Source organism: Cervus elaphus, chromosome X (assembly GCF_910594005.1).
Source record: "Cervus elaphus chromosome X, mCerEla1.1, whole genome shotgun sequence".
Taxonomy (NCBI): Eukaryota; Metazoa; Chordata; class Mammalia; order Artiodactyla; family Cervidae; genus Cervus; species Cervus elaphus.
In genome coordinates, this window is record NC_057848.1 from 38204582 (window position 1) to 38227774 (window position 23193).

Below are 23193 nucleotides of genomic sequence, written 5' to 3' on the forward strand. Positions count from 1 at the left end.
CACACCAGGACCACAGAGACTGAACCAGACCTGCCTTTGAGTGTTTGAGTGTCTCCTGCAGAGGCACCAGCAGCAGTGGCCTGCCGTGGGGACAGGGGCTCTGACTGCAGCAGACCTGGGTCACTCAGCGCATTGCATAAGCCCTCTTGGAGGAGGTCACCATTAGCTGCACCATAGAGCCACCAGGCAGATGACCCACAAACTGCAGAACAAGTCCATCAAAGAAATTCTTGCACTGTTAAGAAAGTTCTGGGATTGACAACAGAGTTACCAGCCTGGGGATTCAGCAAAGGGACTGAGAACCCTCAGGGAATTTGACTTTGGAGGCCAGTAGGATTTGATCACAGAACTTCCACAGGACTGGGGAAACAGATTCTTGGAGGACACAAACCAAACTTGTGTGCACTAGGAGCCAGGAGAAACGAGCAGTGTCCCCACAAGAGACTGAGTCAGACTTGCCTGTGAGTGTCCAGGAGTGGAGGCATGGGTCAACAGTTTGGCCTCAGGCCAAACAACAAGGAGGGAACACAGCCCCACCCATCAACAGAAAATTACCTTAAAGATTTACTGAGCATGGCCCTGCCCATCAGAACAAGATCCAGTTTCCCCCACAGTCAGTCTCTCCCATCAGGAAGCTTCCATAAAGCCTCTCATCCTCATTCATCAGAGGGCTGACAGAATGAAAACCACAATCACAGAAACTAACCAAACTGATCACATGGACCACAGCCTTGTCTAACTCAATGAAACTATGAGCCATGCCATGTAGGGCCACCCAAAACAAACAGGTCATGGTGGAGAGTTCCGACAAAACATGGGACGCTGGAAAACGGAATGGCAAATCACTTCGGTATTCTTGCCATGAACAGTATGAAAAGGCAAAAAGATATGACACTGAAAGATGAACTCCCAGGTCGGTAGGTGCCCAATATGTCACTGGACAAGAGTGGAGAAATAACTCCAGAAAGAATAAAGAGATGGAGTCAAAGCAAAAACAACACCCACCCAGTTGTGGATGTGACTGGTGATGGAAGTAAACTCCGATGTTTTACTTCCAGAACAACACTGGAAAGAACAATACTACATAGGAACCTAGAATGTTAGATCCATGAATCAAGGTAAATTGGAAGTGGTCAAAAAGGAGGTGGCAAGAGTGAACATCAACATTTTAGCAATCAGTGAACTAAAATGCACTGGAATGGGCGAATTTAACTCAGATGACCATTATATCTACTACTGTGTGAAAGAATACCTTAGAAGAAATGGCACAGCCCTCATAGTCAACAAAAGAGTTTGAAATGCAGTACGTGGGTGCAGTCTCCAAAACGACAGAATGATCTCTGTTCGTTTCCAAGGCAAACCATTCAATATCACAGTAATCCAAGTCTATGCCCTGACCACTAATGCCGAAGAAGCTGAAGTTGAATGGTGCTATGAAGACCTACAAGACCTTCTAGAACTAACACCAAAAAAAGATGTTCTTTTCATCACAGGGGACTGGAATGCAAAAGCAGGAAGTGAAGCGATACCTGGAATAACAGGCAAGTTTGGCCTCAGAGTACCAAAGGAAGCAGGGCAAAGGCTAACAGAGTTTTGCCAAGAGAACGCACTAGTCATAGCAAACACCCTCTTCCAACAATACAAGAGCCAACTCTACACAGGGACATCACCAGATGGTCAGTACCAAAACTGACCAATTATATTCTTTGCAAGTGAAGACAGAGAAGACATATACAGTGAGCCAAAACAAGACCTGGAACTGACTGTCGCTCAGATCAATAAGTAAAATTCAGGCTCAAACTGAAGAAGGGAGTAAGTAGGGAAAACCACTAAGCCATTCATCATGACCTAAATCAAATCCCTTATGATTATAGAGTGGAGGTGACAAATATATTTAAGGGACTATATCTGGTACACAGAGCACCTGAAGAACCATGGATGGAGGTTCATAACATTTCACAGGAGGTGATGACCAAAACCATCCCCAAGAAAAAGAAATGCAACAAGGCAAAGTGGTTGTCTGAGGAGGCCTTACAAATAGCTGAGAAAGGAAGAGAAGTGAAAGGCAAAGGAGAAAGGGAAAGATATATTCAACTAAATGCAGAGTTCCAGAGAATGGGAAAAACTAGAGATCTCTTTAAGAAAACTGGAGTTACCAAGGGAACATTTCATACAAAGATAGGCACAATAGAGGAATAAAAGAGCAATGATGGAACAGAAGCAGAAGAAATTAAGAAAAGGTGGCAAGAATACACAGAACTGTACAAAAAGCTCTTAATGACCCAGTTAACCATGATGTGGTCAATCACTTACAGCCAGATATGTATGTGAAGTCAAGTGGGTCTTGAGAAGCATTACAACAAAGGTGATGTAATTCAATTCATTACAAAGGACTGATGCTGAAGCTGAAGTTTCGATACTTTGGCTACGTGATGTGAAGAACTGACTCATTGGAAAAGACCCTAATGCTGGAAAAGACTGAAGGTAGGAGGAGAAGGGGACAACAGAGGATGACATGGTCAGATGGCATCACTTACTCAATGGACATGAGCTTGAGAAAACTCCAGAAGTTGGTGATGGACAGAGAAGCCTGGCGTGCTGCAGTCAATGGGGTCCCAAAGAGTCAGACACAACTGAGCAACTGAACTGAACTGAACAACGAACAAAGCTAGTGAAGGTGATAGAATCCCAGCTAAGCTATTTCAAATCTTAAAAGATGATGCTGTTAGATTGCTGCATTCATTATGCCAGCAAATCTGGAAAACTCAGCAGTGGCCACATGACTGCAAAAAATCAGTTTTCATTCCAATCCCAAAGAAACGCAATGCCAAAGAATGTACAAATTACTGTACAACTGCACTCATTTCACATGCCAGCAAGATTATGCTCAAAACCCTTCAAGTTAGGTTTCAGCAGTACATGAACGAAGAATGTCCAGATGTACAAGCTGGATTTAGAAAAGGCAGAGGAACCAGAGGTCAAATTGCCAACATACGCTGATCATAGAAAAAGTAAGGGAATTCCTTAAAAACAAATGGGACCTAATTAAACTTAAAAGTTTTTTCACAAGGAAGGAAACTATAAGCAAGTTGAAAACACAGCCTTCAGAATGGGAGAAAATAATATCAAATGAAGCAATTGACAAAGAATTAATCTCAAAAATATACAAGCAACTCCTGCAGCTCAATTCCAGAAAAATAAGCAACCCAATCAAAAAATGGGCCAAAGAACTAAACAGACATTTCTCCAAAGAAGAAATACAAATGGCTAACAAACACATGAAAAACTGCTCAGCATCATTCATTATCAGAGTTGCTGCTGCTGCTAAGTCACGTCAGTTGTGTCCGACTCTGTGCGACCCCACAGACGGCAGCCCAAGAGGCTCCCCCGTCCCTGGGATTCTCCAGGCAAGAACACTGGAGTGGATTGCCATTTCCTTCTCCAGAGAAATGCAAATCAAAACCACAATGAGGTACCATCTCACGCTGGTCAGAACAGCTGCTATCAAAAAGTCTACAAACAGTAAATGCTGGAGAGGGTGCGGAGAAAAAGGAACCCTCTTACACTGTTGGTAGGAATGCAAACTAGTACAGCCACTATGGAGAACAGCATGGAGATTCCTTAAAAAACTGGAAATGGAACTGCCATACAACCCCGCAATCCCACTGCTGGGCATACACACCGAGGAAACCAGAATTGAAAGAGACACGTGTACCCCAATGTTCATCACAGCACCATTTACAATAGCCAGGACATGGAAGCAACCTAGATGTCCATCAGCAGACAAATTGATAAGAAAGCTGTGGTATGTATACACAATAGAATATTACTCAGCCATTAAAAAGAATGCATTTGAATCAGTTCTAATGAGGTGGATGAAACTGGAGCCTGTTATACAGAGCAAAGTAAGTCAAAAAGAAAAACACCAATACAGTATGTTAGCACATATATATGGAATTTAGAAAGATGGTAACGATGACCCTGTATGCAAGACAGCAAAAGAGACACAGATATAAACAACAGACTGTTGGACTCTGTGGGAGAAGGTGAGGGTGGGATGATTTGAGAGAATAACATTGAAACATGTATATTTCATATGTGAAATAGATTGCCAGTCCTGGTTCAATGCATGAGGCAGGGTTCTCAGGGCTGGTGCACTGGGATGATCCTGAGGGGTGGGATGAGGAGGCAGGTGGGAGGGAGGGTCAAGATGGTGAACACATGTACACCCGTGGCTGATTCATGTGAATGTATGGCAAAAACCACCACAATAATGTAAAGTAATTAGCCTCCAATTAAAATTTAAAAATAAATTAAAAAACAAAACATCTACTTCTGCTTTATTCACTATGCTAAATTCCTTGACTGTGTGGATCACAACAAATTGTGGAATATTCTTAAAGAGATGGGCATACCAAAGCACCTTACCTGCCTCCTGAGGTAGGTATGCAGGTCAAGAAGCAACAGTTAGAACTGGACATGAAACAAAATTGGGAAAGGAGTATGTCAAGGCTATATATTGTCACCCTGCTTATTTAACTTATACACAGAGTACATCATGTGAAATGCTGGGCTGGATGAAGCACAAGCTGGAATCAAGATAGATGGGAGAAATATCAATAACCCCAGATATGCAGATGACACCACTTTAATGGCAGAAAGTGAAGAGGAACTTAGGATCCTTTGATGAAGGTGAAAGAGGAGAGGAAAAAAGCTGGATTAAAATTCAACATTCAAAAAACTAAGATCATGGCATCCGGCCCCATCACTTCATGGCAAGTAGATGGGGAAAATGTGGAAACAGTGTCAGATTTCACTTTCTTGGGCTACAAAATCAAAGCAAAAGTTGACTGTGAAATTAAAAGATGCTTGCCCCTTGGAAGAATAGCTATGTCAAACCTAGCCAGTGTTTTTAAGAAGCAGAGATATCACTTTGCCAATAAAAGTCTGTATAGTCATAGCTATGGTTTTCCCAGTAGTCATGTATTGATGTGAGAGTTGGACCATAAAGAAGGCTGAGCAGTGACGAATTGACGCTTTTGAACTGCGGTGCTGGGGAAGACTCTTGAGTCCCTTCAACTGCAAGAAGATTTAACCAGTCAATCCTAAAGGAAATCAACCCTGACTATTCATTGGAAGGACTGATGCTGAAGCTGAAGTTCCAATACTTTGGCCACCTGATGCAACAGGCTGACTCATTGGAAAAGACTCTGGTGTTGGGCAAGATTGAAGCCAGGAGGAGAAGGGGACAACAGAGGATGAGATGGTTGGATGGCATCAACAATTCAATGGACATGAGTTTGAGCGAACTCCAGGAAATGGTGAAGGACAGGGAGCCTGGCATGCTGCAGTCCCTGGGGTCAAAAAGAGTCAGACACAATTTGGTGAATGAACAACAACAAATATTATTATATAACCCAGCTATTTCATTCACAAGTATACACGCAAGAAATTCTTGCATATGAGAGAGTGCTCAGGCTACAGTATGAAGAACTAATTGGACTTGAAGCAACTGAATGTGAAGCAGAGAAATCATTTCGGAAAAACTGCTGATAGGGTCAGTTAAAGGTGAGAAGAGGAGGACATAAACAACAACAACTGACACTGAGATTAGACAGGAATGAAACAGAATTGAAAGCTATTCAAAGAGATATGATCAAGAGTCCTTAAGTCCCAACCATATATAGAGGGTGAAGGAAGGTTAAGAGTCAAGAATAATTCCCAAGTTTCTGGTCTGCGAGACCAGGGGTCCTAGGGTCAATACGAAAGTTGATTTTTTTTGACATTTTGAGTTTCAAGAGACTCTGGGATGTCAGTATTCATATAGTATCCTCTTTTTTTTTTTTTTTTAAATGGGCTTCCCAGGTGGCGCGGTGGTAAAGAACCCGCCTGCCACTGCAGGAGATGCTGGAGATATGGGTTCGATCCCTGGGTTGGGAAGATCCCCTGGAGGAGGAAATGGCAACCCACTCCAGTATTCTTGCCTGGAAAATTCCATGGACAGAGGAGACTGGTGAGCCATAGTCCATGGGGTCGCAAAGAGTTGGATCCTCTTTTTATGATTAAGTATAAAATCTGATCCTTTCCCCTTCAAAGCCTATCCTATAATCAATGTCACCACTCCCTCTTCAAATTTGCACACTGCTTTGTTTTCGCTTATGACATTCATCTTACTCTAGCCAAGCAGTGCTCAGTCTTGGCACCATTGACATTTTAGACCTGGAAAGTCTTTGTTGTGTGTGCAGTCCTGTTCATTTTAAGATTCTTAGCAGCACCTGTCTTCTACCCACTAGATATCAGTAGCATCCCCAAGTTACGACAATCAAAATTGTTTCCAAAAACCAATGAAGTTGCTCAGTTGTGTCTAACTCTGCGATCCCACGGACTGTAGCCTACCAGGCTCCTCCATCCATGGAATTTTCCAGGCAAGAGTACTGGAATGGGCTGTCATTTCCTTCTCCAGGGGATCTTCCCAACCGAGGGATCAAACCTAGATCTTCTGCATTGCAGGCAGACGCTTCACTGTCTGAGCTACCAGGGAAGCCCCAACATTACCAAATGGGGGCAAGTTCCCCATTCCTTAAAACCATGATCTAGCCTATATAATAGATACATGAATACTTAATTTATACCACCACTTTAAATCATAAATTCCCTAAAAGCAGTAACTTTACCATCTTGTCCATTTATATAAAATAGATATGACAAATGTATTCTTACATACTCAAGGTAGATTAAGGAGATAGTTATCTATGTTTGATTCACTATTTTTAATTTATAAATATCTTTAAAGGTAATTGATTTCCCATTGACAAAGGCATCTCCAACCAATTAGCTAAAGTACTAATGATTTATATATTGAAATTATATTTTTAAGAGGGGAAAATTTCTATGCTGCACATTCTGGAGTCTCTTAGGGACATAATTATTTAACGAAGTCATTTTTGAATCAAATCCAAATTCACAAATGTTCTAGAATTGGTTAGTCTCCATACAGTTCAAATAAAAGTTACACACAGTCATTTTATTTCTGTCTCTTGTCCCCTTAAATCCCTAATATTATGCATAAAATTTCACCAAAAGAAGCGTAATTAAACACCAATCCATGCCTCAAATTATAAGAGTACACAGATAAACAATGTCCACAAATAGGTAAGACTTTACTTTCCTATTTGGAAAAAGAAACTTAAAAAAATTTTTTTAATCAAAATATATATTAGACAATATCTATTGTTTAACTATCCATTACAGCCTACTGACTGGTAGTCTATAAGTGGAATGCTATCAATTTATAATTTATTTGAAACAGTAGAAATGTAGATTAAAAGTTAGACCTTTAGCAGACTGAATACACTAGTTTAAAATGAAACTAAACACAAACTTAAATTATTGTTATAAAACTCACTTGTACAGTTTTCTTTTATTACATTAAATGGTTCCCTGGAGTATAAGATAGTTTTTTTTTTCTATAAAAGGCAAACGAGGGGAAAAAAAGGGAAGCAGAGAAAACTTTCTGAAACTTTTCAGAGAACTGATTGTAAGAGTATTACAATGCTTAAAGAACTACCTAAATATACACAAAGTATAGAGAAAAGTAAAAGATTTCCCCTTCTAAATTGTTCATGATGATGAACAGTCTCTGTACAATGGGGGTGGGCATCATACAGTTTAAGTATCCCTTAGAGTGTACTGTTGGGATGGGCTAGGAGAATGATATACCCTTTTGCAAAGTGTGACTGTATGCCTTGGAACTTAAATACCACCTCCCAGGAAATCAATATGCTCTAAGTCTTCAATTACTTTTATTTGTGAAAGGTGTCCTGAACATCACTTCTCATGCTGTCAATGAGGTTCTGGATCTTGTATATCTTTATGCTTTTAATGATAAATAAATACTTCAGAGTTCATGTTAAAACAATCTAAATCAAAATATGAAATTTTAGACTTTAAGCCAGTGTCTCTATAATCCCAATTCTAAAATATTCCAATCAACCACTTCTGTTCTTTTACCTGTCATGCAGTATATATGGTAATTTTTTTCATGGTAAGCTCATATTTTTCAAATTCAACTAATCTAGCTGCGTATCACACAGTCCTAATTCTAAACTGTGGCTTATTCTCCATAATGACTCCTTAAAGCATTTTGCTCTATTGAGTACCTATTCCTATGCTTGAAAAATTGTTTTCCCAGATGACACTCCATTGCTTAACATTAAAATTTAAGACATTATTGTCCCCAGGGATCGACATTCCCTCCGGTCCACCTTAGCAAAAGTCAGGGAACTAGGTAACCCCTCCTCCCTTCCATTGCTAAGGACTCTCCACCCAGTCCATGAAGATCCTCCCTCCCCGTCTTGTATTTTAACACTGAACTCTCCACCAATTCCCTCCTCTCAGCCTCCAAATATGTTTGAGAAAATACAGAGTGAACTTTCAGTTAACATCTGCCCTTAATATGCAATGCCATTCTCAACTCCATATGGGTGTAATTTCTCCCCTGAAAGTCTGCAATTGTCCCTTTCTGCTTAATCCTAACCAACCCCGGCATGCATGGAGTTGCAAACAGTCGGACACAACTTAGCAACTGAACTGAACTGAAGCTGATCCCATAGTGATCATTTAACTAAAGATTCAGCAAGAGTTAACTTTATAGGAAATTCTCTCAAACTAACTTAACTCCCAAAAAAATTAAGCCTTATGCCACAGTTCTATATAACTTATTTGTATAGTTTATTAAAATATATATTTTTAATATTGCTACATCTCTTTTCTAATAATTACATATATTACTGTACACATGCACCTATTTTATAAACCTTTAGAGAATCCTGTTTCCAGAGTTAGAGTTTAATAAAAGCTTGCTTAATGTACCTATTGTAAAACCAATACCATGAAGACAAGCTATGCAAATACCATGCACAAAACAAAACACACTGCACCATAAACAGAAACTATATAATCTATGAAGCTAAATAAGCATTCATCTTTCAGATTAAATCACCTATTTATTAGCACAGTGTTTATTAATAGCTTTGTTATAAGAAAAGAAAGTGTTGCAATAGAAATAACACTGGAATAGTGTTAGATTTGGAAAATCTAGACTCTGACCCACACTCTGCCATATACTAGCCATTTAACTTCGGGCAAATCACTTAACCTCTCTCAACAACAAAGGCTAATTACTATGCACTCTACAAAGCCCACAGGGTTATTATTAGGATACAAAAGGGTAATATACATGAAAGTGCTTAGAATTTACAAGGAGCTGTATAAATGATATGATTTTAATGACAAACATAACTCTGATTTAAGATAACATTTTTTTGTTTGTGTGTTTTTTATCTACCATGGGCTTTGGTTTATTTTTTTTTTTAAACATTTTAAAATGTGAACTTGCAAAAGAAAGAAATTAAGGGGCAACTATTTATGCTCTAGAAGAATTCATCACTGAATAAAACACTGCAAGGTTTAGCAACTCAAATTCAATCTGAACCAATTAAAATATGAGTCAACCAACAAAAATGTCCTTCATATTCAATTTTTCAGCAAGATATTTATTACATAAAGCAAGGCAGATATTTGACTCTGGCCACAAAATCACAAGCTTATTCCACTGAATGCACTAAGATGGCCTTCACCTATGTAACAAAATCAGAAGCTGCAAAGTTTAAGTGACTCCATTTTACAAGCAGATACAATGCACCATGCTCCACAGTTGAAGAGGTGAACCAGCACATGTAGGAAATACTAGAGTTGACTCCAGGTTTACAGGAAAACATGTGATTCACCAGGACACAGCACAATCTGATATATGTAAAGAATTCCTAAATCTGTTTCACAGACCTATTGTTTATGGACATAAAGAAGTATGAAGAAGCAGAGGGGGCAGCTGCAAACAGACTGAGACTTATTTGCAGTACTGCTGACAGTCAAATAGGAGAAGTTTCCAAATTTGTTTGCATAGCCATTACCCATTATCATTTTTAAACTCTCTTAAAGTCAACAAGTATCACAGTATCCAGATAGACTAAAAGGTTCTAGGCAATTTCCCTTTGTCTTGCCAAGTCTACCCACAGACCAACAAAGATAAGGCATTACAACCAGAGTTAGCTACCTTCCTGAAACTTTCTGATCCCTGATTTCATGTTTTTATATGCGTGAGGATTTTAATTAAGAAGTATCTGGAAGGCATACCAATTCAAAAAAGGTCCTGAGCACAAACCACCAAATGGAGAATCAAGTAAATTGGCAAACTCTCCCTTTTAAATGTTAATCGCCTGGAAAGGCTGCCATAATTAGTTATTAGCAGTTGAGCTCCATCCCAGCAAAGAAAGGGGAGTGAGGCTGAAGAGGGGAAAAGAAATAAGGAGGGTAGCAGGAGGAAGGGGACAGGTGAAGAAGAACAGACACCAGAAATGCAAAGAGAACTAAAAAAGATACCAAAGATAAACTTTGCCATCAGCTACATATAATCCACATTCCCTCACAGGAAGACTATTAATAGAGAAAATAAGATTTTGCTGCTACATTTTTTAGAGTCAGTATTTTAACACAAATTTATCCAACAATGTTAAATGTAAAACAGTTATTCAAGGGAACTGGAGAAACTATAGTTTCCTGGTAAGTTCCTAGTCACTACAGACATAATATGATGAAAAAAAAGAGTCTGCTTCACACAGTCTATCAGAAAGAGCACTGAACTAGAAGGTGAACATTCGGTTCTGATCTCTGTATTAGAACTTGAACATTTAGTTCCTTCCTAGCTTTGGTTTTGACCTTTTTGACAATTAGCTTTAGGTTAGTTACCAAACTTTTATCAATGTTCTCATTCACTCAAACAATAAATATTTCTCAAATGTCTAAAAAATTCTAGTTTCCCAACCCTGACTGCACAGAAGAATCACCTGGGAATACTTACACACACACACACCCACCCCCACACACAAACACACACCCCTCTCTTTGTCCTTAAGACTCTGATTTAATTGGTCTGGGGTGGGGCCTGGGCATAGATTCAACAACAACAACAACAAAAAACTCCCTTGCCATCTTAAAATGCAGGCAAGGTGGAAAACCACAGGTCTATTTCATCTTTTACGTACATGGTAAGGAACAGCAAACAATGTGAAGCACCATCTCCCTTCCTTTAAATGAATCAATTTCCAATCCAATTTTGTTTTAACCTAGATTCTCACCACCTCACACCTAGATTAACAAATAGCTTCCTACCTATTTTCCCTTCTTCCAGTCTCTTCCCAACTCAATAAACCATTGCTGCTGCTAAGTCACTTCAGTTGTGTCCGACTCTGTGCAACCCCATAGATGGCAGCCCACTAGGCTCCCCTGTCCCTGGGATTCTCCAGGCAAGAATACTGGAGTGGGTTGCCATTTCCTTCTCCAATGCATGAAAGTGAAAAATGAAAGTGAAGTCACTCAGTCGTGTCCGACTCTTAGGGACCCCATGAACTGCAGCCCACCAGGCTCCTCCGTCCATGGGATTTTCCAGGCAAGAGTACTGGAGTGGGGAGCCATTGCAATAAACCACTGCTGTCTAACTAATCAATTTGGTACTGAAATATTATTCCACTGAGAGTCAATTTAAGTGTAACAATAACAACAAACAGAACTGTTTTCATTGAGCAGAGACTATATTGCATATACATATTTATATGTTTGTATATATACAGGTATGTACGTATAATCTCAAACATGCTCTATTTTTCTTCAATTCCCTTTATATATAATGGATACTAGTCTCTTTACATACAAGATTATTGCCCCTAACTAGTTGTGGTTGAATTTGGTCAAAAATGAATGGCAAATGAATCACCCACAGATTTCTAATTTAATTCTCACGTGCTCCCTCAAGGAACACCCATTCAATTTTTTTTAAAAAGTAAAATGAGGTGGAATTATCTCAAAAAGTTCTCTGTTACTGTAGACATTGATAAAATTTATGATGAATGAGTTTTACCAAGAATAAATATAGCTCTGGTTTGTGTTAAAACTTGCCTCAGAAAACAAACTGAAGCCTTAAAAGCCAATGGTTATAATCACATAAGATGATATATATATCACATAATATATCATCACATAATATAATCACATAATATTTATGAAAAATATTATTAAGTACAATATAAGCAGTATATAATGAGAAAACTAAAGAAGTGTATTACTTATCCCCTGCCCTTAAGCAGCCTTCCATCTTCCCAGGGAAAGCAAAACATAAAAAAGAAAATAAAGCCAGCACTAGCATGTAAGTGGTAAAGACATTAAGTACCACGGGAATTCAAAGAAACAGAAGACTGCCCTGGACTAAGGGAGTTGGAGACAGCATCTTAGAAAAGCTGGGGCTTGAACAAAATTAAATAGGTGGAGAAAAGGAAATCTCATGAACATGGATCTTCTACAAAGATGAGGCAGAAATTCATAAACTATGTTTGAGGAACTGGGAGCTGACCTAATTGGAACAGAGGGTTCTATGTGGGAGCATATGAGGACTTAAGGTTGCAAGAATAAACTGGAGCCAGACAGTGAAAGGCCAGAAAGCCAACCTAGGATGCTTCAACTTTGCGCTATAGATAGATAAATCTTTTATAGCTAACAACAAGCAAAACAACAAATCCCTATAATGATGCAGTCTGAAACCATTTTTCTTGAAGCCTTTGAAGAACATACCAAGTAGTACAATGTCTTGCCAATATATCATGAATATGTGAACATACTGTTTAGGAAATCTGTTCAGAGTGAAAGAGTAAATACTCAAATATGCTTTCCAACATACAAAATCATTTGATGGTTCTTAGGATAACTCCTAAGAGAATAACTGGATAGAAGGCTTCAATTTTAGGTTCTCTTCCTCTCCCAACCCTCATCCAAACACACATCTTGATTTAATATCTAGAAACACAATACAATGAAATAGTGTTATTCTGAAAATAAGAGATCTTTTATTACCTCCCATTATGAGTGAATTTACTTACTACATTGCTTCAAAATCACTAAATTTATTAAGATCATTTTGTCCATGATTTCTTTCAGCAAAGCGGATGAAAATAGATACATAAATAACAAATTTGAAGATTATGAAAAGTGAAAAGTCCTTCATCAAATCAAAACGCACATAAAATAATCAGCATTGACTTATAAGGCAGAGGGGAAGACTGTTCATAACAAAAAATGCCACCCACAACAAAGAGTACCAGAGAGTGTACGAAGAACATTACAATAGCCAATTTCTCATCCAAAATGATAAGCCATTAACCCACAACTCCAAAAAGAATGGAGTTAATTTTGATTCTCAAAAATGCCCTTACAATTTTTGGTTACCTATGTAAAGAAAATTAAGACTCCACCACAACTCAAAACAAGGAATCTTTCCCTTAGTAAAGCAGACACATAAGTGATTGATGATTTAATTTGCCGTGGCAGCAAATACTAATTTAAGCACCACTACCTCAACACCAGGAAAATGACAAATCTCAGTATTCAAAGGCATACGTGACAAGAAGGCAAGACTATTCTAGGATGATTAAAACACCCACAAAATAAGAACACAGAAAAAAACCGTGGCAATACTGCTGCTGCACTAGGAAAAGGGATATACCATTCTTACAGGCACGCATGGCTCTGAAGAATATGTATAGATTATGGTCTTCTGTATTGCCTTTTTTTCCCTCCAGGAAAGACCCGGAACATCCACGAGAGTTGGACGAAGTGCATTCAGGAAGGTGTCAATGCCTCCCTCCCCACCCCTTTAGCGGGGTAACTCGCTTTAACAATAATGCTCTTTCACTCCTCACATGCCACTGGGTTTCCACAGACCCTTCAGTCAGCATTCCCGCCCACCCCCCGCCACTTCCCTGCTCTGCCCCTCACATTCAGAACTGGCTGCTCCGACTCAGTCTCGCCGCCCCCGCGCACCCGCCCAGACCAGCCGAGTCCGACAACGCAGCCACGCAGCCACCCAGAAACCCACTGCCCCCACCTCCTCCTTGCCCAGCTGCCCCTCCCCCTCCCCGTCCTGTCACCTGCTTGGGTGGTGTCCGTCAGGTCGTAGCCGCTGCCCGGGAAGTCTCGGAGCTTCCTACCGCTGAGGCTCAGGATGCCGGAGTTGCCCGCCTCCTCCAGGGCCCGGTCCAGGCTCCTCACGGTGTGTTGAGGCTGCAGGCTCCCCGGGTTCCACTGCGGCCCGTTGGGGAACGGCTGACCGAAAAGAGTCGGTACCGGGATGGGCACCACCAGGGTCCCGCCGCCGCCGCCGCCTCCCGCTCCGGCTCCGCCACCTCCCCCTCCGGCCCCACCACCGCCACCGCTACTTCCACCTCCACCACAACCGCCGCCCCCACTGTTACCACCACCTCCCTGACTCGCCGCCATGTTCCTGGGAGAGAGAATAGCCCCCGACAATACTCTGAGCCTGAGCCGCGAGTGTAGGGGGTTCTTAGGACGCATGCGCAGGCTGGGGGCGGGAGGTGGGGGGTGCGAGGTAGAGGGTGGGAAGGAACCAGGGGGCGGGCTGGGAGGAGGTGTTGGGTATGGAAGAGACGCTGTTCAAACGTGCAGAATGCTTGCTTTAAGAAATGTGCTATCAGAGGAAGGATGCTAAATCCCGGTTCCGCTGCTTTGGGTACCAAAATCTTGCGAAGCGACACCAGCTTAACTCTAGGTCGTCAGGGATATGACCCTAGATCTCTAAGTTGCTTCACCTTTTGAGATCTGCAAAACAAAAGTAAATATATTAGAGATGAAAGAGATTCGTTTCAGAATATTTTGAAGCGGCATTTAGAAGGACTATCAGCTACCTGATTGAAACGCTTTCCGCAAATGCCTCAGGAATCCTTTAGCGGTGGTAACACGGAGAGAAACTTTGGGGAGGAATATGGGTGCAGAATTGTGCTTTAAGCCTACATGAATTTTGCCATAATTTAGAATTCCAAAATAAGAAAAGCCTTTTTAAATGTTTTCAAGGAAGCCTCTCATTTCAGTGTGTGTGGGTCTCAGCCAAACTGCTGCCTTCCAAAACTTGGAAAAGTTCTCTACATTCTGTTCTATAACTCTATGAAGTGCTGCCAAGGTCTCCAAAATATCTCGAGTTTCTTCTCATCATGTCAGTATGGCTGATGGAAAACTCTGATCATCAAACAACCTTAAAGTTTTTTTTGTTTGTTTTGTTTTGTTTTTATACAGGCTTTAGTTTTAGGTAGAATTCTGAAGATTTAACTCTGTGGATAGGAAGCTAATCAATCTTGGATTTTAGGAGTTCATTCTTGGAACCTGAAGCCAATCATTCAGGTAGGTCACTGCCATCCCTCCACTCCCACTCAGAGTTGGTGGGAGAAATGGTGCAAGAAATCACATTTGCCACATGCATGACCCACAGAAGGAACAGTACTGAAAATCAGACCTCCACAATGAATTAGGAAGCAAAATCAAATTATTTATAGTCACTGGTGTCAAAAAAGAACGTTCTACTTTATATCTCATCTTTCTTACATCGCAAATCAAATTAGGTATTAACTGAGAATTCCCAGAATCAAGAAGGGTGGAAAGGGAAACTAAATGCATTAGACAGAGATAAGATTATGAAAGGAACATTTAATAACTAAACAATGAAAAAAATTAGTGATTATTTAAAACAATGTGTTGAACTCCAGGAAAAGTATGTCCTCAGGATACCTGTCGAGAGAAGGCATTGTACAACCAAATTTAAGAAGAAAAGTAATTTTTCAAAGAATTTAAAAGATAGTCTAAGTAGAAAAAACAGAAAGCCTACAAGGTAGGCTAGATACATGAAAATCAGGCAAAATAACACATTCTGAAGCTCTTTTACAAAGAGTTTTGAACAAAATATGCAGTCTTTATTGAATAAAGCACTGGCCAACTACAAATATGATTTGTATTCAAGAGAACCAAGCAAATTGGTAGTTACTCAACATTTATAAATAATATAGAGAAGAAGAGGCAGAGCCCAAAGCTCCAAATTCTTCTATTAGAAATCAAGATTATTGGGATAGACTACAGGATGTTCTTATCAGCCTATAAATAAATCAAAGTGAGATGTTTTATCTCGGCATCTAGAAGACAATGAACTTGGGGGTGAACTAGACAGAACTATAATACGAATTTTTGTTAAAATCCTGATCAGGATGCAGAAAAAATCCAAGGGAGTCTCTGCAGTTTGTTTCCTGAAAACATCAGGATTTAACATCGCTAAATACTAAACTCAGGGTAGAAGAACCAGTGAAATGTTGAGTATCATCAAGACACATCAGAGGGGCTTCCCTGGTGTCTCAGCAGTAAAGAATCTGCTTGCAATGCAGGAGACGTGGGTTCTATCCCTGGGTCAGGAAGATCGCCTGGAGGAGGGCATGGTAACCTACTCCAGTTAAGATTTTTAAAACATTTTTTAAAAGACATAAATTAGAGACCCGGAAAATATTAATTTACATCATACTGAACTATTCCACAGCTGCTGCTGGAATGTGATGTGAAGTTCTGCTCGCTCCACTCTCAGCATAAGTCCTGAATTAAAGAAAGCCCTAAGAAGTACACCTAAAATAATTAGAGAAATGAGAGAAGGAGAAATTTACTTGGCCTTCATCTCTCTAGTAACCTGATCTTCAGTCCCTTCCAAAATCCCTGTTCTGGCATGGAACCTTCAGAGAACTGAGTATACATTAACTTATTTTAGCATAATCTATAGAACACTATATACGACATCCCTGATCCTCCTTCCCCTGACATCTTTTTTTTTTCTTTTTCAGGCCTAGCCACGCAGCTTTCTGGATGGGATCTTAGTTCCCCCATCAGGGATCAAACCCTGGTTCCCTGGCAGTGAAAGCACTGAGTCCAAACTACTAGACCACCAGGTAATTCCCCCTTTGTGCTGCTTTAACCAATCCTAACAAATTCATTAATCCCAAAGTTAATATATCTTAACTCAAAAGGGGTTTGGAGAAATATAGAACAATTGCTATTACTTAAAAGAGACTATTATATAACTAATCTTTAATGTGATGTCAATAAGCACTATTATGTTTGGTCTTAGAATCCCTGCTATGATGCTTACAAGATGCAAGATAGACAAGTCATTTAAGCTCTCAAAGTCTCAGATTTCTTGTCTATAAACCAAGGATTATAACATTATTAGCTATCTCAGAAGACTGTAGTGAGGATTACATGAGATATTTACACAAAGCACATATATTATAATGGTTGCTACCTTTTTTTATGTTTACTTTGCCTGTAGAACACTGAGCAAAGTGAATGATGAATTATCAGCACAGCAGTTCTTAAGTTCCTCTGTACTACTGTGCTACCAGCATTAATAGACCTTTTCCTCTGTGTTGCTCTTGAAGTTACATCCTTACTGATTCACCCCAGGTTTCTGACTCTCCTAACTTTTGTGTTTTCACTATATGATCCAGTAACTTGATTCCAATTCTTGCTTACTTTCTCTAATGCAATCCCAGGTTTTTGACCTCTGTGTTCCTAGTGTGTTAAACTGATATCATGAAATCCATTTAAGTATCTGTTCCAAATCCTCCTTTAAAATAGATCTTAAATGTTTTTGCTTTATGTAAACAACACAGGGGTTCTCAAGGCAAGAATACTGAAGTGGTTTGCCATTCCCTTCTCCAGTGAACCACATTTTGTCAGAACTCCCCACCATGACCTGTTTGCTTTGGGTGGCCCTTCATGGCATGGCTCATAGTTTCATTGAGTTAGACAAGGCTGTGGTCCATGTAATCGGTTTGGTTAGTTTTCTGAGATTGTGAGTTTTCATTCTGTCTGCCCTCTGATGAATGAGGATGAGAGGTTTATGGAAGCTTCCTGATGGGAGAGACTGACTGTGGGGGAAACTAGGTCTTGTTTTGATGGGTGGGGCCGTGCTCCGTAAATCTTTATTCTAATTTTCTGTTGATGGGTGGAGCTGTGTTCCCTCCTTGTTATTTGACCTGAGGCCAAACTATGGTGGAGGTAATGAAGAACTGACACGTTGGAAAAGACCCTGATGCTGGGAAAGATTGAAGGCAGGAGGAGAAGGGGACCACAGAGGATGAGATGGTTGGATGGCATCACAGACTCAATGGACATGATTTTGAGTAAGCTCTGGGAGTTGGTAATGGACAGGGAAGCCTGGCATGCCACAGTCCATGAGGTCACAGAGTCGGACATGACTGAGTGAATGAACTGAACTGAAGCAACAGAAGTCTATTAAAAAATCCTGAAGAGTTTCTTATTAGTGTATAAAATACAGATTGCTGAAATTTTGCTTAGTTTAGCTTGGCCAGAAGAAAGTAAATAAAATATCAGATTAAATTATTCAGACTCTTATGTCCAATTAGAAAATATAAGGTTGAGAAATATTTTTTAGTCTTCTTTGGTATTACATCTGAAAGTCTCCTCTTTATAGGTAAACATGGAAACAAGCAATATGCCTTTTGGGCAATCTTGTATAATTATCTTCCTCTGCTGGCAGTATGTGAGAGAAAACGACGAAATAGGGCCTTTTCAAGCAAAATCTAAATTCCTAAAAGGAAGACCTAGGCAACTGTCATGTTACCTCTAAGCAGGCTATACATGTGTAAAGGAAAAAATAAAAGATGTTAATGACATTTCAGTAAAGCCTGTTAAAGGAATTGGGCTTCCCAGGTGGCTCAGATGGTAAAGAAACCACCTGCCAATGCAGAAGACTTGGGTTTGACCCCCAGTTTGGGAAGATACCCTGGAGAAGGAAATGGCAACTCATTCCAATATTCTTGCCTGGAGAACCCCAGAGACAGAGGAGGCTATGGTCCATGGGGTTGCAAAGAGTCAGACACAACTTAGCAACTGAATAACAACAATATTAAAAGAATTACAATATCAAGATAGATTAAAACCCCAAGAGAAAAGATAAATCCCAAAAAGGTTTAGATTCTGTATTTACTTAAACAGAATGAAATAGAAATATTGGACCAAAATCTGTGTATAAAATGAAGGTTGGAATGAAATGATGAAGAATCAAGTTGGGCATCTACCAAAGTCTAATTATATTTGTTTACCTTAAATTTTGCTTCAAATCTTCATCACCATATATGGCAAAGTGTGTCTGTTAGAGGTTTATGGGGTTTTGTTTCTTTCTCTAAATCAAATAAACATATGAAATAAATCTCTGTGGGACTGTGACTGAAGTGACTCCAGGTCTGGTGACAGTGTGCCTAAATTATACATTTTTTTTTAAATTTATGATGCAATTTCTTTTTTTTTTTTTTGATGCAATTTCTTTAAAAGGCTGAATCTGTTAACCTGAAGCTCTCAAGTAATAACTGGGTCACACATGACCCTAAAATCCAGTGCTTCTCTCTATGTGGCAACAAGACTATTTCTTCTGAACCATGGTCACGATCATGACCCCAGTTAGCCTGTTGGTGCGTTGTCAGAAAGAAGGGTCAAAGCTCTGTTCCCTCAATGAGAGAGTGTGTTATGAAATATTGCAGGATATTTTAGATGTGTTTTGTTTTGGTGCGGCAGTCAGAAATTTCAGCCTTCACTTGTAAGTTTAGGTTGGCAATGCTGACCCTTAAGAAGACACTTACTTCTGCTTAAGTACTTTGTTTACAATTATGGTATGATTCTACAAAGTAGGAGAAAATATATTAGTTCTGATGACCTTGTTTCACATTTCCAGGAAACTAACATACTTTGCCACTTTTTTGTGGTTTTAAAAATCTTTTTTAAAACAGCTAGCCATAGTCATTAAATAATGGAGTAGATAATTCTAAGGTACTAATTAGTAAAGTGTTAGGTTATCCTTGATGACTTCATCCCCTTCTTCCATTTTGTATTTCTTAAACTCTCCTTAATGAAATCTTCATCTTAAATACCTCTACATAGAATAAATTATTTTTTTCAAGGACACATACTTAAAGTTTCAGAGGACTTTAAAATTTCCTGAGCTGGTTGTGATTTCTCCTACTGGTCATAGACAATAGACTCTTGATAAGCTGGCAAAACCAAAGATATAAATGCACCATACTGTTTGACTACTAGCATCATATCCACTGCCACAACCTTAACTCAAGTCACTATTTTCTCTGGACTACTACAGTTGCCTCCTAATTGACTTTTCTGCTTCCACCCTTCTACCACTTAATAATTATGTGGCCTTGGGCAAGAACCTTAGTTTCTTCATGCCTTCATTTTCATATGAAAAATAGGAAGGATAATACTACCTACCTTATAGGGATATTATGAGGATTAAATTACTTAATACATGTCTAGCATATGGTAAGAACTTTAGCTAGTGTCATTGTCATTATTGTTATCATTAAAATATTCCACTGGCTAATAATATCTAGCAGTGAAAGGTAAATTATCTCTCTTAATTTCACAAGAGTCTTATGCAGTGGACATTATTATTATCCCCATTTTACATGTGAGGAAACTACCCTCCAGAGAAATAAAGTAACTAGTTCAAGATCTCAGTTGAGAAGTGGCACAGCAAAAATTTGAATAGAAACATACCTGACTGCTAAACTGAGGCTCTTAACCACTGTAACTTCTGGCAGTAATCTGTTGATATTTGCCTTGTATCTTTTCTCAGTCCAAAAATTCTTAGCTGTTTAACTCCTTCCAAACTATCTCCATAAAACAGCTGCTAAGTGTTGCCTGGTTAACTTATATAAAATCATTAAGTTTATTCATTAACAATTTTCATCAAGTTTCAAATCAACCTTTCTTTTGTTTAACTGAAATATAATTTATGTTTCAAGTGTACAACAAAGTGACTGAGTTTTATATATATATATATATATATATATATATATATATATATATATATATATATATATACATGCTAAGTCTCTTCAATCATGTCCAACTCTTTGCAACCATATGGACTATAGCCCGTTAGGCTTCTCTGTCAGATTCTTTTCCACTATGGGTTATTACAAGATATTGAATATAGTTCCTTGTGCTATACAGTAGGTCCATGTTGTTTAACTATTTCATATGTATTAGTGTGTATATGTTAATTCCAAACTCCTAATTTATCCCTCCCTCCACCTCTCCCCTTTGGTAACCATAAAGTTTTTTTTTTTTTCTGTTAGTCTATTTCTGTTTTTAAATAATTTCATTTGCATCATTTTTTTAGTTTCCATATACAAGTGATATCATATGATATTTGTCTTTCTCTGACTTACTTCACTTAGTATGATAATCTCTAGGTCCATCCATGTTGCTGCACATGGCATTATTTCATACTTTTAAAAGACTAAGATTCCATTTTACACACACACACATGCATATATATACATACATACATATACACACACACACACCACATCTTTACTCATTCATCTGTCAATGGATATATATATTGCTTCCATGTCTTAGCTATAGTAAATAGTGCTGCTATGAACATTGGGGTACATGTATCTTTTTAAATTATAGTTTTGCCCAGGAGTGGGATCACTAGATCATATGGGAACTAACTCTATTTTAGTTTTTTAGGGAACCTCCATACTGTTTTCTATAGTGGCTGTACCAGTTTACATTCCCACCAAACAGTGTAGAAAGTTTCCCTTTTCTCAACACCGTCTCCAGCATTTACTATTTGTAGGCTTTTTGATGATGGCCAATTTACTTTTCTATATGGGCTTCTATTGACTGGCTTCTTTTTCAAAATGCCATAAACCAAATTATTATAACAGCCTTTTTAAAGGTTTTTCTCTCATTATGAAAATTTTTTCATAATCCTAATTCATAAAGACAGCCAAAAGGGTATATTTAGTGATAAGTTTTTAACGTATTTGATTCCAGGCTTTCCTTTTAACACAAACCTTTATTTTATTTATAAATATTTACAAAACTTATTTATTTTATGAAATTATTTAAGTACTTTTATTATTACACATTCCTTACAAATATGATAAGTATATACTATATATTGTATAGTACTCTATATTATATAACCACATACCACTTGATATGTACATCTGCTGTGGGATAGCTAGGTTCCTACCAATATTCCTTTATTATATATAAGCTTTCTATTAATATTATTATTAATAAAGATTTTTTCTTATTATTCCTTTATGTTAGATTCCAAGAAATTCAGTTATTCAATCATAGAGTAGAAGTACTTTAATCCTCTTAATAAACATTGCCAAGTTATTTCCAAAAGGCTTGTACCAATTTACATTGTCAATAGTAATATAAGCATGAAAAATTTTTTTTTGGCTGCACCACATGGCTTGTGGGATCTTAGTTCCCAGACTGAGGACTGAACTCATGCCCTCAGTAGTGAAAGTACAGAGTCCTAACCACTAGACCACCAGGGACTTTTTTAAGTAAGAATATCTTTGCCAGTATTGGGAATATTCAGTTTTTAAGTATCTTTACTATATTATCTATGACACAGAAAAAAAAAATGTTAGTTTTTCTGTTTAAGGACAAAACTTAGCCTCTCACCTGAAACCATCAAAAATTTGGACAATGTATATAGAATGATGGTTTTCAAAATACTGAGTATCAGTCAACAAAAACAGTAATACTGGTATGAGACACAAAAGAAATAAGGCCTGCAAATGCCCAATCTTATTGTTTTGAGTGAGTTTCCAGAAACTTCTTCAGCTGGAAAAAAGGGGATCTATGAAAAACCTACAGCTAACAATAAACCTAATAGTGGAAATGTTCGTGAGTGTGTGCTCAGTCGTGTCAGACTCTTTGCAACTCCCTGGACTGTAGCCCGCCATGCTTTGCGGTCCATGAGATTCTCCAGGCAAGAATACTGGAGTGGGTTGCCATTCCCTTCTCTGAGGGATCTTCCCAACCCAGGGATCGACCTGCTTCTCTTATGTCTCCTGCATTGGCAGGCAGATTCTTGACCCCTGAGCTGTGATCGCAAAAGACTGAATGCTTTCTCTCTAAGATCAGGAACAAGACAAGGGTGTTCAACGGTGTCCAATTCATGAATACTGCACTAAAGTTTCCAGGTGGAGTAAGAAAGCAAGAGAGAAAGAAGGGAAGAAGGTAGAGAAAAGAGCGAAGGGAGGGTAAGAGGATGGAAGGGAAGTGGGAAAGGAAAGAAGGAAGGGAAGGAGGCAGGCATCCAGATTGGAAAGGAGTCTTTATTCACAGATAACATGATCATCTATTTAGAAAATAAATGGAATCTATAATAAGGCTACAAGAACAAATAAG

The 23193-nt window shown here is 38.8% G+C and overlaps 1 protein-coding gene across 4 annotated transcripts in view; it reads right to left on the reverse strand.

Moving 5' to 3' along the window:
• Window positions 1-14415, reverse strand: part of LRCH2 (leucine rich repeats and calponin homology domain containing 2) — a 106540-nt gene extending 92125 nt beyond the window's left edge. For all 4 annotated transcript variants that reach the window (XM_043896680.1, XM_043896679.1, XM_043896678.1 and 1 more), the window contains exon 1: window positions 14034-14415. In XM_043896680.1, the coding sequence (XP_043752615.1) occupies window positions 14034-14382 (349 nt within the window). In that variant the 5' untranslated portion in view covers window positions 14383-14415. The remainder of the gene's footprint in view (window positions 1-14033) is intronic.
• Window positions 14416-23193: the final 8778 nt, after the last annotated feature.